This window comes from Pungitius pungitius, chromosome 19 (assembly GCF_949316345.1).
Source record: "Pungitius pungitius chromosome 19, fPunPun2.1, whole genome shotgun sequence".
NCBI classification, from domain to species: Eukaryota; Metazoa; Chordata; class Actinopteri; order Perciformes; family Gasterosteidae; genus Pungitius; species Pungitius pungitius.
The window spans coordinates 14579687-14597238 of record NC_084918.1 but is presented as its reverse complement, the minus strand read 5'-3'; the positions used below and the strand labels follow the sequence as shown (position 1 = coordinate 14597238).

The following is a 17552-nucleotide window of genomic DNA, read 5'->3' as shown; positions in this document are numbered from 1 at the left end:
GCCACACCCCTTACAAACTTCATTGGTCCATAACTTTAATGAAAAATAAGATATCAACAGTCTTTCATGGCATTGAGCCAATGATCATTTTGCCCAAGATTTCGTAAGAATCGGACTAAGCGTCTGGGAGGAGTTCGCAAAAACGTGTTTTTCACAAATTTCAAAATGCCATGATTGACTTTTTGTGGAGCACATCAAAGAGCACCTGTGTGCAAAGGATCCAGGTCAATCGATGAAAGTGGGAAAAAAAATTCCGCTAGAGAGCACTTTTATATATGCCCTACTTGCGGGACCCCAAGAATATCTAAATTTTTCACACTTCCGAAGCGCATGCAAAAATTCAAGAGTTTTTGAACTCTTAATAAAGTCCCCAAAAGTGGCGAATAAATAATAAGAAGAATCCATGCAAATACAATAGGGCTTTCCCCGACTTTCAGTTGGCTCAGACCCTAATAAGAAGAATTCTTCGAAACACAATAGGGCTTCGCCCGACTTTCAAGGCTTTCACAAAGCCTTGGGAGACAAAGAGTTCCTTACAATCCATTTGCTTGATGCAGGATAATTACTGAGAAATACGGTCGGATCCTTCCCTTGCCTTGGATCCCTGGATGGATCGCTTTGTCTTTATCGCCTCCCCTCTTCTCTAAACCTTCCCCCATACTTTGCCCCTCTCAATTGATCTCCTGTCATTCTTCCCTCCCAATGTCTCTCTGCCTCTGTGTGTGTGTGTGTGTGTGTGTGTGTGTTATCAGCTTCATAGAGATTATGTTAGTCACTCTTATTATGCACAACATTTATCTCCTTCACAAAATTTGCAGCAGAATGCCAAGAAAAAAGAAAAGCAGTCAAAATATCCTATTTTAATATTAGTATTTTAAATTTCAAGGCCCCTCAAAATGTGTGTGCACAGGCCTGTTGTCAAATCATGATCATGAACTAACTGCTGGTAACGGCCAGTCTGTGATGCTCAGCCACTATCAAAGTCTGTCCAAAGTCTGAGAATCTATAAATGGCCGGCCCTGGTTTCCTCTCACATCTACCTTTTTATGCCGTCTACATTCCTAAAACCAAAAAGAAAACTGAAATAATCCCTTTTCCATTCTTGTATTGTATCTCTTAATTATTGTAATGTATGTAGCAATAGTTTTGCTTTCATTTTCTACGCTGTCTAAGATTTCAAATGAAAATGTCCATTTAACAGTGCAGTACCTTTCTCCACTCTCTCGGTTAATGTGCACAGCAGTCCCACCAAATGCTTAAAAAAGTGCTGTTAATGCATGGTAAAATCATTGTCAGTGTTAATGGATTGCTGGGTTAACGGAATTATAACGTGTTAATGTGCCCAGCCCTAGTATTTAACAATGATTTATTAAATATGCATGAATATGAATTGCACAAATGATCCTTCAGAGATTGGACTCGATACTCGATAATCCAGGGGTAAGGATGCTGAGGTCGGATAACTCATTTCAACCCCCCCCCCTGGAGTCCAGACAATGGTAGGGATGGTGAAGACAGTTGCTCTTAAGTCTATGATGACCGTTTATTATTTTTGATGGAGGTGTTTGGGTGAAGGCGGGTCGAATGGACAATGAATTGACAACTGACTGCAGCGGAGACAAGAACCGTTTTTAAAGTTTGACAGTAACGATGCAATTGGTTTATGGAAAAGGATACCAATCCTATGGTTTGTTAACTTTACGTGCCCGCCCCCAACCAGCTGATGGAGCAACCAGCTGATGGAGCAACCACAAGGAGCGAGGCAGCAGTCGTTTTGCGGGACTATGTTGTCATTATTGTACTGTCTTCCGTCATGCACCAACCGCCAAGACAATAACAGTAACATTTAATGGCAATAAACGTTTCCTGATCCTGATTGTTTTATCAGTCGAGAGTTAAGTTGAATTTGGTCAAATACACTTTGGTGTCTGACACAAACTGCCTTTTGCTTGTTGCTTCAACAGGTCGCAAGTTTGTCATCGCCAATGCTAGAGTGGAGAACTGCGCCATCATCTTCTGCAATGACGGCTTCTGCCACATGTGCGGTTACTCGCGTGCCGAGGTCATGCAGAAGCCGTGCACGTGTAACTTCCTGTACGGACCTGACACCAAGCGGCTGGCCATCGCCCAGATGGCTCAGGCCCTGCTGGGATCGGAGGAGAGGAAAGTGGAGATCAACCTTTACCGCAAAGATGGTAGGAACAAACTCTTGCAGGCCTGTGAAAGGTTTGTGTGGAAGAGAGAGGATGTGAGACCTCTTTTTCTTTGGCCTGTTGAGTCGTACAGGAAATTAACATGGTTCTTTTGGTTTTGGTTCAGTTGGAGGTGACAGGGAGGTTGTCACAGAAATGTCAGTTCGGTTACATTTTGGAGGAAAAGAAGTGTTTGCTGCGACATTTGAGAATAACAAAGATATCAGGAGAAGATTTATTATTAGTTTGTGTCAGTTTGTATTTATTGGAGGGAAACATAATTGCTTGCGTGTGTTTTCATTTGAGTGTGAAAGTTTTAGGTATCGTACTGTTCATGTTAGAAAGTGTATTTCCCATGTAATCTGAAGGTCGTGTTGGTGGTAGGAGAAAGCAATTAAAAGAGAGAGGGAGCAACACAAAGGGAAGTGATACCTCCAAGGAGGGCTTTACCATTTCAACCCTCCCCTCTGCACAGTTCCCTTTGCAATGTTTATACTGAGGATGTGGACCCAAACACAGACGCACACACACACACACACACACACACAAACAAAAGCAGCTTGTAAAAAGCTGCAACCCCGTACATAGAATAACAAAGGTGTTGCCATTTCTGTCATTCTGGATGTTAACGTGGGTCCACTTTACTAACAATACGTAGGCTTTGGAAGTGACAACATGTCAAGCCTGCAGCTGTGTTGTGTTGGAAGCAGTGAAGCGGCTGTTGGCATGTGCACTGTAAGAAAGTTTTCACCTGGGTCTATGCAACGGAGCTCATGACAATGCATGGGGGTATATAAACACTGCGCACCAGGAGTCTCTCCTCTGTGAATGGGGTGATGTGTTTGTCACGTTGCCATGCAGTTCCTAGAGAGGCCCTCGTGTTGTTAAAGTAACCAAGAGACACTCTTCTGATCAGATGTACACCTCCACTGGACCCCTGTCCTTTCTGTCACAGTGTTTCTCGTTTAGTCTACAGCAAGTAACTAGTGACAAAGGAATATGATTTAGAGTTGTTTTTATATCCTTATTGATTTATACTCCATTAAAGATAGTGACTAGATGAAAGAAGGGCATTTTTCTATGTGTGTGTGTGTGGGGTCAGGTGGGACCCCGGTGACTTCTCTCCTTCATTTAGAGTGACACACATGCTCACACAAAGACACAGAGATGGTCTTAGGTGACCCCGAGTGGGCCGCCACCAGAGAGCTGTGAATTGAACTCCGCAGACGCGCCTCATCCATAATGCACCCAGGGAGGCGACACTATGGCGCCCCTGCTTGTCCCCTCTTCCTCTTTCCTCCCTTTGCAAAAGCAAACAAGAAAGAAAAAAGAATAAGAACCTTCCCTGTGATAATCCAGGCGTGTTTTTAATGGTGTAAATGTAAAGCCACGGTTCACGCATACAGGGAATGCAGGTACATGCATGAACACCTTACACCCACACAGACACACACACACATGTTGTGCTCATGCAGGCTTCATCTGTACCCATTTATCTAGTGTCGAACACAAGCTTTTTTTTTTTTTCTTCAAATTGTCCGACTCCAATTGTCCGAGTCTGATTGTTCATGAGCGTCGCTGAACCATGAAAACACTGTCTTCAGTGTGCTGTGGATGTTGAGAACCATCAGGTGCCTGTCAGAATATTTGAGTGTTCTAACTGCGTTGTGCTGTGATTAATGCAGTGAGCCCAGAGGAGTAGTTGGTCCAGTACGACTCTTGATTGCCTAGCAGCGGTAGCTAGGCAAAGCACTTAGGCACTCTCTGGAGAGGTTGACACTTGACGCAGATGACTGCAATGGAGGATCCCAACCCCCCAGCTAAGAGCACACAGCACACACTCACAACTAATGCTGTCCACTGTTGCCCACTCAACAACAAGTTGCATTAGGTTTTTGAACTAAATGTTTAAAAAACAAGAGACTGAAATATTTTTTTGAGCACATACGAACAATCTTCTGTATATTCGTTGGAAAAAAAATTGCCACCATGACAATGGCCTGATCCAGGATGGTCACTGTGGTGTTGAGGAACTCAAGGATTCAAAATGTCAGTCCACCAACCAATTCACTGACATCCCAATGACTAAGTCTTCACTGAGCATATGTAATGAGCAAATTACACTTCACTCCCATTCTACTCGTGTGTGTGTGTGTGTGTGTGTGAGTGTCTGCAAACTCTATGAATTTGCTTTCTACGAATGGTAATCTCACAGTCTGAACGGGTTTAGTCCATTAGCCCAGAGCCTTAAATCCCTCTTGTCTGGCTCTGTGCTACGCCCTCACACATCGGCATCCGAATTACCACTGCCTCTTTTTGAATTCGCAAACAGTGCTGACCTTCTCACAAACGGAAAACTGTTGAATTAACTTTTTTTTGTCTTTGTGCCAATTCAAAGCTCATTCACAACTAAGCCACATCTCAGTCTATCATATGTGTTGGAGCCAGCCTGGTTCTTCAGCTTCCTTGTTGAATAAAGTCATGATTAATCTTAATCTTAATGTTAAACGTTACATAAATCCATGTTACCATGGATTTTTTAACAGTTTTAAAACATGGATGGTCTCCGTCAAATCAAGTCCACAACTGTGGTACCTTATTTGTGATGTCTTTAAGACCAAAATGGCTAATATTGTTATTATGGACTGAAATAATAAAGGAATAATTTCAGAAGTTCTTGGATTTGACCCCTTCATCGACTAGGATTCTGTGCTATGGCTGGTTGGCAGGATAGTAAAACAGGGGCCTGTCTCTAGGACACTGTTTTAGGCTTTGCTATAGCAACTGTTCAATAAAACCCGAGACTTATTGGTGCTACTGCAGTGCAAGCTGGACGCACCTAACATGGTCCTTATGAAGAGTGATGGACGCTCAGAGCTGTTTCAGAGGTAGCCCGGGTCCAATCTTTATAAGCTTTATTACTTAATTTGCTTGCGCGACACAAGTCCTCAAAGCCTGTCAGTCAACAGTTTGCTGCAGAGATCATATTAGACAAAAGAGGCCATGTGGAGTAGAATAAATTAACCGCCAGTGTGTGGTGTAAGGTGTGTACTTTGAGAATATGAAGAGAGAAGTTTCTTTCTGTGTGTTAAAGAAGAGATATGAAACTAGATATAGGTGTGTCACTGGTCACTGGCTGAGGAAATGGATCCCTAACTCTGTTGTGTGTGCCTAAACAAGTTCCCATCCCCAAAGTCTAACTTTGCATGCCTACGTCACTGTTTATTTTATTCATTTATTTTAGGCTCTGTGTCTGACAACCTCCTGGCTGATGTGAAGCAGAGTCCTGATTCAGAGGACAAGGATTCCCCTCTCTTTACCTTTGTCATATGTCTCTGGGTGTTTCTGCCTAGAAGCTGTGTATGCTTATCTCTCTGTCCGCTGGTCCGCTTGGATCATCAAACCGTGAGTTCGCTTCATTTATCCTGGTCGGTGTTTACATGCCGCCGCCGGGCAACGTGCAGGAGGCACAGCGGACACTCGCCGACCAGATACGGCGCGTGGACCGGACCAACCCGGACTCTTTGGTTATTGTCCTCGGGGACATTAACAAAGGAAGTTCGTGGCTGAGGTTTCCTAAGTTCAAACAGTTTATTAAATGTCCGACCAGAGGAGAGGAGAACGCTGCTACACTACAGTAAGCAGGGCTTATCACGCCGTCCCTCGTGCTGCGCTGGGACACTCTGACCACGTCATGGTGAATGCACTTAAAAAAAACAATGATTATAATTAAAAATATAATCAGCATTTGTTCCACAGCTCCTATTTAAAAAGCTTAAAACCATTATCCGCTCATCCTATAGACTCATTACAGGCCTGCCTAAATATTGGTTTGTATTTGCATACAAATATTTGTATGAAGATAGGACAAATTGACACGACCGGACAACGGCCCTGACGCTATGCTGAAAAAAAGAGCCAACAGAAATCGAGCCTGAAGTACAAAAAATACACTTTGCAAAGGGCATGAATACGCTCTGGTTCTCACATGGGACAAGACGAACTGGCACAGGACAGAGGCTGCATCCTTAAAGACGCATTTGTCAACCGCAGAGGCTGAGTAGAAAGTGCCAAACACCACAGCCCGTATGTGACTAACCTACCTGTCCTCCCACGGCTTTTACTCCCAAGCGTAAAATTGTTAAAGTTAAATTTGTCTGCATCACTCTGATCTTTTGCTGGCATTTGATCTTCATACTGGAGACTAATGCAATTAACTGCACCTCCTTTCTCTGTCTGTCTTCTGAACAACGCTAACGTTGTGTGTTGCTGCATACACTACATGTCCATTAGTACTACGGGTCTGGTGTATTAGTTTATTTCCCAATTATAGTTGAGGGCCACAGACAGTCCTTCCCCAGTGGCACAGCTCAAGGAAATGGTCTGAAACATTAGCTTGGTGCTGTCACTTATTCCCTCATTCTCTTGGTCCCGCCCGATCAATCTTATAGGAGGAGAATAAAAATGCTTCTTCAGAAAAAGAAGGGCTCGTACAAAGGAGCCTTTGAATAGCCAGTTTTGGTGAATTCAAAGTTTATGCTGAGCGGACATGCAACCCCTCTGTTCCTTCTGAAGTTCTGAAAAGATACATCAACATGCTGTTTTAGTTGAACCGGGTTCTGTATCATCAGCTTTACCATTTATCAGTTGTTGTTCAGGCTCTGCAGTAATTAACAGTAAACGGTCTTTTAAGATAGATTTTTTTTTATAATCCTGGTGTTCTCCTTGCATACTTATCGTCAACCAGCCCTGAAACACATGCTCCCGTCGATGGATGCAGAATCTGGGCCCAGAATCTGGGCCCAATCGGGCTTCATAGAAACATTCAGGTTGAGACGTGGCAGCCAGGTTTATCGGCAACCCGCACTGAAACCGGTTCTGGCCCATTGACGGCTGCCGAACCTGTACCGAATCTGGCGTTATATAAATGGGCCTATTCTGGTTGAGACATGGCAACCGGGTTCATTTGGAATCAGCACTGAAACAGGTGGCCCCAGTTTTTTTTTTTTTTTTAAGATCACAGCCCGGTGACTGCAGTGTCGTATGCTGCATTTGGGCCAGCGTATTTGGCCTGGTTCTGGGACGTCATTCATCTCAAGTCTCAGACGGGTCGCCAAACAATGTGTTTTTTCCGGCGTGCTGAGCTCAAGCCGGATCTGGGCCAGGTAATTTTGGCTACTTGAGTAGTTTGTTGGGGAAACCCCCGATCAGTGTGTTGAGGAAAGACAAACTCAAAACTTCACACAATGAATTGTTTTGGATGAAATGTCCCTGTCCATGCCTTGGTTGTGTGTCCTTACCGCAGTCACGTGTGCATTTCAGTTCATGCTTGTGTTTTCTTTATTTATGAGTAAACCGTGCTAAATAACCCACTGAGCTGGACAATTGAAGCTGGATGGTAAAATTGAGATTAACTGTTAGTGTTAAAACAACCAGCAGAGTCGAGTAGAGGCTGGCTATGGATAGTAAAAAGAAACAGAGCTGTGACTAACAATTGCAGTGCTTTTTAATCTCTCATGATCATTTCAAAGACTCAATTTGCCTCAACAGGGTCATGCCCACAGTGATCATCAGTGACATGACGGTTGTCACTGTAGTGATTCCTATTGATATCCTGAAAGAATTTCCTGCATACAAAGCCTCTTGTCCTAAATACAGAGACACAACGTTGGGCTTGAATATGACTCCATATCAGCAACGTAACCCCCACTAACACAATGTGGAACCCTAGTGCTGAACAGCATGCTGGCTGACCTGAGATCCAGTGATAACCCTTAATGCAAGGGGAAACCGTAGACTGCTTGGCTCTAGTTCTGTGGGCCCAGCACAGTGGACTCACATTAAAACTGAGGCCATGGCCTTGTGCATTATTCCCCACAAACATCAAGGTGCAGCTACATCTCATGGATCACATTTCACAGAGGCCAGGGAGGGTATTTGCCCTCAGGGCTTAATTTTAGAAAGAAGAGCAGCCAGGGAACTCAATATTTCTTCTTTATTGAGACTGCTGGGAGCATGAAAGGGACTGCAGAATCAAGTGCATGGACCTACTTCTCGCTTTCCATCATGGATCCATTATCAAGTCAAAACAGCAAAAACAAAAATTCTGTGACAACAAAGTTGATGTGTTATTTGCCATCAATGTAAACAATTGAGACAAACATTGTAACAAATTCTAGAATATAAGAATTATGTCCTTTTAAAAGCGAGCATGCCGGTCGCGGAGGAGGTCCTGGCGGGCCACTTATCCCCGCGGCCGTGCCGTTTAGAACACCGGTATTGCCCACCAAGCCCCTGAGGACTACCTCTTCGCTGGTGGGCAAAGCTTATTTGGCGGCAGGGCAGGCGGCTTCCTGCCTCAGGCGGAGCTGCATTCGGACGTTGCTGAGGGGAAGGAGTTGACGCCGGAGGTAGTTTGTGAGCTGCGGCACACGGCTGACTTGGCCTTATGTGCCACCAAGGAGACAGCCAATTCAGTTGGCCGCTCCATGGGAGCCCTGGTAGCCACGGAGAGGCACCTGTGGCTCAGTCAATCCAGCCTAAGGGAGAAGGACAAGTCCTTCGTCCTCGACGCCCCTCTCTCCCCATCATCCCTCTTCGGGGGCGCTATTAATGCGTTCGTGGACAGCTTCCACGTTGAGAGGCGGCAGGCTGTGGCGCTCGACAGGTTCCTCCTCAGCCGACGCCACGTCCCCGGGGCTGTTTCGGGGCACGGCCGGCCCTAGCGAGCGCGAGCCCGAGCCCGAGGTCTGTTCGCTCCTTCCAAGAGGGTTCCGGATCTACTCAACCAGCGCTTCCCTGCCAGTGCGCTATTATAGGGCGCTGTGTCTGCAGACCCAAGACTTCCAGAGACCAGCCTCGAGAGGGTGGTACCCCTGAGAGAGTTTCTGGGAGAATATCGAGCCCTCCCCAATGTATCTCAATGGGTCCTGCGTACAATCGACAGGGGCTACGCCATCCAGTTCAAGAGGCGGCTGCCTCGATTTGGAGTAACAATAACAATGGAAGATTATGCAGTGTTTTTTGATAACGTTGGCCAAAGGAAGCATATACAGGGTAAATAAAACTGGTCCAAGCACAGAACCATGTGGCACTCCGTGACCAACATTGGTGGTCTTTGAGTATTCACTGTTTACAAGCACAAACAGGGATTGATCCGATTAATTTCAATCAGATAAGAGCAGTTCTTTTAATACCAATCAAATGCTCTAGTCGCTGCAGCAGTGATACGATAATTGATGGTGTCAAATGTGGCACTGAGCTCCAGCAAGACTAGATAAGAGACGAGTCCTTGGTCCGATGCAAGTAGAAGATCATTAGTAATTTTCGTCAGTACTGTTTCCGTGCTATGATGCACTCAAAATCCTGACTGGAATTTCTTGAATCCATTGTTATGTAGAAAATGGATTTGCTGCGGATTTCTCAAGGATCTTGGAGAGAAAGGAAAGATTAGAGATATGTCTGTAGTTAGCCAACTCCTCTGAAGCTAGAGTAGGTTTCTATTACAGCTACCTTGAAGGACTGTTATACATGTCCTGTTAAAAAAGAAAGATTCATAATATCCAGTAAAGACATGCTAACTAAAGGGACTTCCTTACCCAGCTTAGTCAGAAGATCCAGACTCTGAAATTGTTGAGGTCAGTGGATAAAGGTTTATGGAAGAGAAGCCATCCAAGCAGGTATCAGGGCCAACTGACAAAAAGTCATAAAAGGCATGCAGAAACTGTAGACCACTCTAGCTAACTAACTACTGCAATTCTGTCACTGTGACAACCTCACCAGTCTGCGTGACCGAGATAATGGTCACCTCGGAGACAGTTCCTCTAAATCACCTGCAGATCAACCTCAGCAGCTATTAATTGAGCTCCCTAGCAACCAATAGGTTACAATATAAAAAGTGTAGATTAGAGAAGACTAGCATATTAATCATTATAGAGAAAAGTGGAAGCAAACATAATGGATATGAAATTCTTATTATGCAGCAGGAAGTGAGATGTAGGCGGAGTCTTATTTATGCCTCTTCTCCCCTCTATTTTTCTTTTTCGCTAACATGTCAAAAGGACCGGCTGTGACAAACATGCACCGCAGTCAGCCACCTTCTAAATACAAGTAGCATCGCCACTTAACTCCCTCATAGCTGTTGAACTTAAATACTGTGTGTGTGTGTGTGTGTGTGTGTGTGTGTGCGTGTGTGCGTGTGTGCGTGTGTGCGTGCGTGCGTGCGTGCGTGCGTGCGTGCGTGCGCGTTGCTCTGCAGCAGGGTAAAGCCAATAGTAATATCACTTACTTAGTCAACACTTTCCTTTGAAGTGTTCCAGACACGCACAGCCTGCCCCTCAGTCAGTCAATTAGGCCTTTCGGTCCTGGAGCTACTTTCATGTACACACACACACACACACACGCTTCCATTTCCTCTTTTGTATCCTGTTTTTATTTTAAGTGCTATTAATGTCAGTTGCAGGCCGAAGTATACAAAATGACATGTATCCAATATTAACCCTTTGGTCCCTAAAAAGGCCGCAGTCGGCCAGGAAGCGGATCACACCTAATAGTTCTAAAAAGTACCATCAGGAAAAAATCATTATATAATATAATAATGCTACAAATCTCTGGAGAAATCAGAGCCTAGGGTACAATAATATTGAAGCTGTTTGTACATGCTCCAAAACACAACTCAAGCATGTATGAAAAACATCCTTGCATGTTTCTTGCAACAAATCACTATCAAACTGCACATTTCATCTACCATCAATCAAAGCAAGAGGGTGCAACATCGTTCACAACATAACCAAAGATGGCAAAAGCAAAAGAATAACACACAGAATACAGAGATCTGTTGTATCTCTCAGTCAAACTTCCTCTGAATAAAGAGCAAACAACACTGTTCCATTTAATTCAACATTCAGTGGATTTCTGACAAGAGTCAGCTATTTTACCAAAAAAATAGCTGACTCTTGGATTATAATTACCATCTCTCCTGCCTCTACTTCACTTTTCACTCTTTCCCTGTCCTCTCTCACAGCGTTTCTTCTTCTGACCCTTCTCTCTCATTTGATCTGACTCTCATGAGGTGAACATCTTACTGTTTCCAATCAGTTAATTATTTTGCTGGGAATGATTTCTCCAATGCATTGTGTGCGTGCAAGCCTGCAGGCCCCCCATTTAATTGGTGATAATGGATACCGCAATGGACTAAACTGAGCCACAGAATCGCTTTCTCTTTCTGTCCTCTGCATCGCCTCTGGAGCTCTTTCTTCCTTTCCCTTTGTTTATTTACAATCCAGTATCTACATTATTTATTATTTCTATCTGCCTTTTAAATTTGAAGATTATGCTCATTGCTTACATTAATTCATAGTCAATTATGCTTTGCATTTGCCATTGTTAAAATATGTTCATTATGTCCTCAGTTGTAATAATAATGTAATGCAGTACTGTTCTGAATTGTGCATAAGCCACAAGGGGGCACTAAAGTGCACGCTAAAGAGGACGCGTTTGCATTACTGTTTTGTTCGTCCCAAATGTTTTGCCGTTTTTCTATAAGAAGGCAATGAAGGCTGTCTGACCATGAGACGGATGTGTCAGGAGCAGTTAGTAAAATAAATATGCCGAAGACGGCTAAAGATGGCTCATCTCTATCGTCCACTCTTTTCCTCCGAATGCAACGTTAGCTGCAAGAATGCAAGCAACTCAACAGACATCCATCAACATTTCAGTAGAACTTCTATGAATAATAACAATCTGAATGTTGTCCTAAGTGCACTAGTTCACAGGTTAAGCCAAAATTAAATTATATTTACTGAGACTCATGTAATAAAGTTAATTATCCATGATAATAATACTTAAATAAGGATGTTCATGATGTAAAAATAAAATTCTGTTGTTGCAATTTGATTTTCCATAACTGCTCTCACTCCTCTCCCTACTAAGTACAAAACGTTGACTCCTGTGGAAGCAAGTGAAATGTGTTTCTAAACCACCTTTCACAATATAATTTCCTCTGCAGAGGTTGTGTCAATGGAATCACGACCTGATGTGACAAGTCACAAGATAATTAAATTAGCCCGGTTTCTGTACTGATAACGCGGTATTGTGTGGCAGTAATCATATTTTTTATGTCTCGTTCGAGCCATGGTTATGGTGTTATCGGATGTATCTCGGCCAGAGGAAATGAGATTGCCTTGTGGATGGCGAGATAAGGCCCCAGTCAGAAGGGTTTGACAGGACTGTATTAACCAGTGGCCTCTGGTGGGGCCTGGTCCTGTTCGGAGTCATTGACTGAACTAATTCTGTTCTGTTTTTGTACTGTAGGCTTGTTTAACATAGTTACTGATACTGGATGCTTGATTGGATTTTTCACAATGCTTTGTCTGCTTGCATTGATCAGATTATCGAGCAGAAGTACAAAGTCTGTATCCTGCCTCATCACAGAGGCTGTCTATTTGCCCATTTGAAAAGCTTAGAGATGTTTCCCTGTTGTTTAATCTAAATAACATAAAGGTAAACCTAATGGTTGGTGACCTATTTCTGTTTAAAGATGTGATTAAATACATTTATATGTAGAATAATTTCCTTACCTACACCAGAGACCATGTAACACACCCTAGAGAGTAGTCATGCTTAAGTGGAGCTGCCGATTGAAAGTAACCTGTGGAGTGGACATGACGCACTATAGAGCTATCTATTCATGACGGTGAAGACGTTTTAACTGCATATAGCTCTTGAAGACATGAGATCAATGGCGCAAATCCAGCAAATATGTTTCGGGTAGACGGTTTGCAGCATGGCATCGTGGTTCATATTTTCAAGCAGCGCTTCATATCATAGTTTCAAAATTTGATTTGATTTTCTTTAGCCTGCAGCCTTGCGTTGGATGGACCTAATTTGCATAAATTGCAGGTTAAATCATATGAAAATTTGTTTGTGAAAAATAGTCTACTCATCAAGCCATATGTATAATGCTTTCCTGCTGTTCATAGAAATGGATGGGAACTATAACTTTATAACATAAACCAAAGAGTGTACCTGCTGTGTAACATGCAGTTACACTCTTTCTGTACTACGTACAATGTGTAATCTTCCATGGAACTCAAGTGTATTGAACTTTTACATTTAAAATATCTAGACACTTTGAACTTTAGTTGTTCACTGCACTAGGATTTTAATAAGATCAAGAAGGAATGACATCTAGGAATCTAGGCCAATCGGATTTGTAGAAAAGAGACTAACAATGGCACACATGCCGATTATCAGGATTCAATGTACACCCTGCAGCCAATCAGATTTCAGCATGCACCTAGTATAAATAGATCTGCGTGTGTGTTTTGCCAGTGTTTGACCAGTTTTTTTGTAAGGAAATTGAGTAATGAACCTTATGCTTTTAGATTTAACCCCCCCCCCCCCCCACACACACACACACCTGTACACACAGACACATGTATGCATAGAGTTATCTTGAGCCTAGTCAATTTAAAAGGTAATTGACTCTGCAGATCGTAGCAGTGTATGTAAGTAGGTCCGACGAGTGATTGGGTTGGCATTAGATGTGAGAGTAAGGCAGTCTCATTGCAAGTCAGACGCTCCCATAACATGCGGCTTTTGATACAATATAAGAAAGCACAAGCCATAGTGAGAAGAACAGTAAGACAAGCTAAGAGAGACAGTTGGAGGAGTTTTTGCAATAAAATGGGAAGAACTACTCCTGTGGGAGATGTATGGGGAATGATAAAGAGGATGGCAGGAGATAGAAGGGAGTGGGACTACCCTGTTTTGATTTCTGGTAAGTAAACAGCGATCTCTAATAGGGAAAAACAGAGATAATGGTGAAAGCATTTGTGAAGATTCATGGCTCAAATAAAATCTCTGAAGAAGAAAGGAGGAGGAGGGAAAGAAAAATGAGTCAGCACCCAGATGCGCTAGAGAGGAGGGAGGACACTCAGGAGGATATAGATGATCCTTTTACTTTGGCAGAAATGGTGAGAGCGATGAATGGATCAAGACCCTCGTCTCTAGGGAACGATCAGGTATGCTACGTCATGCTAAGGCACGTGGGAAAAGGGGCACTCTTGAAGCTGCTGTGTCTTTATAAAGTCACCGAGCACTTGGAAGAAGGCAGTAGTGATTCCGATAAGAAAACCTGGCAAAGATCCATCTAAACCCACCAGCTACAATAGCTCTAACATCTATTATGTGTAAGATAATGGAAAGGATGATAAAAGAAAGACTATCATATACGCTTGAAAAGAAAGGAGTGCTGGCTGGTTTTCAGAGTGGTTTTAGGAAAGGGAAGGAACACCATGGACCCAGTGATAAGAAAGGCCCAGGCAAATAAAGAGGCAGTCATTGCAGTGTTTTTTGACATAGAAAAAGCTTATGACAGAATGTGGAAGGACGGTCTGCTAATTAAGATGCACCAAATGGGAATTGGTGGGAGAATATAGAACTGGATAAAAGATTTTTTGTTTGAAAGGAAAATTCAAGTGCGAATTGGGTCAGACTTGTCAAACCAATACATAGTGGATAATGGTACACCTCAAGGAAGTGTGATTAGCCCACTACTCTTCATCATTATGATGAATGACGTGTTCACAAAGGTACCAGTAGATATCGGTAGATCTCTGTTTGCTGATGATGGGGCATTATGGAAGAGGGGAAGGAACATGGAGCATGCAGTCAGAAAGGTACAAGAAGCAATTGATGAGGTGGTAGAGTGGGGGTTTAGGTTCTCAGTGGAGAAAACACAGTCTTTTTCACAAGCAAAATAATCAAGGATAGCATGAAGCTAACAATGTATGGGAAAGATTTAGTAAGGGTAAGGGCAGATCTAAATTTCTGGGTGTTCTTTTTGATGCACGGTTGACATGGGCAGATCAGGAGAGTCGAGGAAAAATGTAAAAAAGTAATTAATGTGATGAGATGTGTGACTGGGAGGGAATGGGGAGCCAGTTGTTTGTCATTAAAAACTATGTATGTGGCTTTGATTAGATCAGTGTTGGGTTACGGCAGTATAGCATACGAGACAGCAGCCAAGTCTCTAATCTGTAGATGTTAGATGTGGTTCAGGCACAATCATTAAGAGTATGTAGTGGAGCTTTGAAGACATCTCCAATACCTGCATTGCAGGTAGAAATGGGAGAAATGCCGCTGGATTTACGAAGAAAGCAATTAATGGCAAACTACTGGGCAAACTTACAGCGGCACGATGATTCTCATCCAGCAAAAGGAGTGCTGCAGGTGGTCTGGGAGAGTGGGGGGGGGGCAGAAAGGGTACTTTGGTTGGGTGGGCAATGACATTGCTAGGGAACTGAAAGTGTTTGGTTTGAGTTTAAGCCCCTCTGTGGTTTAGCCGATGGTGGCCCCCCTGTGGACACTTGCGTGGCCGGATATAGACTGGCATTTATTAGATGTCAAAAGAAAGGGAAAAAATAAGGTTGATTTGGTAGCTGCGTTTGAGTGCCATGTAAGGGAAGTATATAGGGATGGTGCTAAGAAACCTGAAACAGGAGTGACAGGGTTTGGGGTGGCAGTACCAGATAAAGGAATAGGAATTAACAGGAGAACATCTGATCATCTTGGGGTCTACACAGTGGAGATGGTGGCAGTGCTGGTTGCTCTACGATGGGTGGAAAAGGCAAGACTGGAAAAGGTATTGATTTGCTTAGACGCATCTTCAGTGGTAGCGTATAAGGTCCTTTCAGTCGTCCAGTCGACAGGACCTACTGTTCGAAGTCCTTCAGTCAGCCACAAGAATAACCAGTCAGGGAGGTCAGGTCCAATTCCTGTGGGTTCCAGCACATGTTGGGGTGAGCGGGAATGAGAGGGCGGATGAGCTGGCACAAAGGGCTTTAAAGAAAGGGGACTTAGAGATGAAGGTTAGTATCAGCAAGGCAGAGGTCAAGAGTATTAACTGGGGAAATGTCAATAAAATGTGGCAAGATAGGTGGGATAGAGAAGGGAAAGGGAGACATTACAATCACATTGAAAAGAGCATCAACGTTAATAGGGTCGGAGGTGGGAATAGGAGAGAACAAACTGTTCTGATTCTCATTGTGCACTAAATAAAACACTAAAAATGATAGGGAAACACCAGACAGGGTTGTGTGACTGGTGTGGAGGAGAGGAGTCAGTAGAGCACGTAGTGTTGAGGTGAAGGGAGTATGAGACACAAAGAGAAGTTATGAGCAATAGTTTGAGGGAGGTAGGGATTCATGATTGTTCTCTGAGGTGAGGGTACTGTTGGCATTCTTGAAGAGCACAGGGTTTTTTTTATAGGATATGAGTGAAATGTAGGGATGGGGTACAGGGGTTTCTTATTTGTATTTTTTTATTTCATTTTATGGTTTTGTTTGTTTTGTTTTATTGTGGGGTAAAGAAGGGTAGGGTTTTGTCTGATCCACATTCCGGAGCAGAAGGTGGCGGTAATGAACCTATAAGATGGATGCCAACCGCCGTAAAACAACAACAAAAAGGAAGATGAAGAAGAAGAAGGTGTCACACAAGACACATCCCATCATGGGTAAAAGCAAAGAGCTGTCTCAAGACCTTATCAGAAGAGTTGTCCAAGAGCCAAGAGCTTCAAAAAGACCTGCAATCAGCAGGTACTGTTGTCTCAAAGAGAACAGTAAGTAATGGACTCCACCACCATGGCCTGTGTGCACGCTCATCACACAAGACTCCATTGCTGAACTTTTATTTGGTTTCTGTTGGATGTATTGGGTTGTAAAAATGTAATGTCAATAGATCCTTTGGAAATATATTTACTGAGAAAAACAGTCACGTGTTAAATACTTTTTACCCGCTGTACATAAAAATGAATTCTGTCACACGGTAGAAAATTCGATGCTCTCCTTCCTAATGCAGCTCTTCTGTGTTGCACCTGCTGTAATCATGACATCAATTAATCAAGACAAACAAGGAGTGTCAATCTAACAAATGCTTTTCAATATATGTTACATAAATGAAGCTCCTGTACCTTTAGCATGAATCTAATATTAAACTATTAATCTTCCGAAAATTCAAATGAACTAGTACATACACTTCAGGTCGTTACAGAGGAGCAACACTAATTATATTGTAAGTTACTTTTAAAATATATTCAGCACATTCTGCTGTGTGCATTGGGTCTTCATCACACAGGTAGAGAAGCATGCAAGAAAACATACTCACAATATTGTACATTTATGTGCCATACACAGTTCCTGTCTAGCACCTTTCTTCTGTACAGTATTCCTCCTTAACTAGCTCGGGGTACCATCACTTTTTCAGTGCATCATCTTTTTACCCAATTTTGCTTCCTTTCTTACTGCTGCTGCCTTTTCTACTCTGCACCCTTATTTTGATCCCAGCCTGTGTCAACTTCTT

The 17552-nt window shown here is 43.1% G+C and overlaps 1 protein-coding gene across 1 annotated transcript in view; it reads left to right on the top strand.

Moving 5' to 3' along the window:
* The window catches only part of kcnh2b (potassium voltage-gated channel, subfamily H (eag-related), member 2b), an 86644-nt gene that overhangs the window by 6818 nt on the left and 62274 nt on the right, over positions 1 to 17552 (top strand). Inside the window, exon 2 of the mRNA XM_037455940.2 lies at positions 1965 to 2195. Within this exon, the coding sequence (XP_037311837.2) occupies positions 1965 to 2195 (231 nt within the window). The remainder of the gene's footprint in view (positions 1 to 1964; positions 2196 to 17552) is intronic.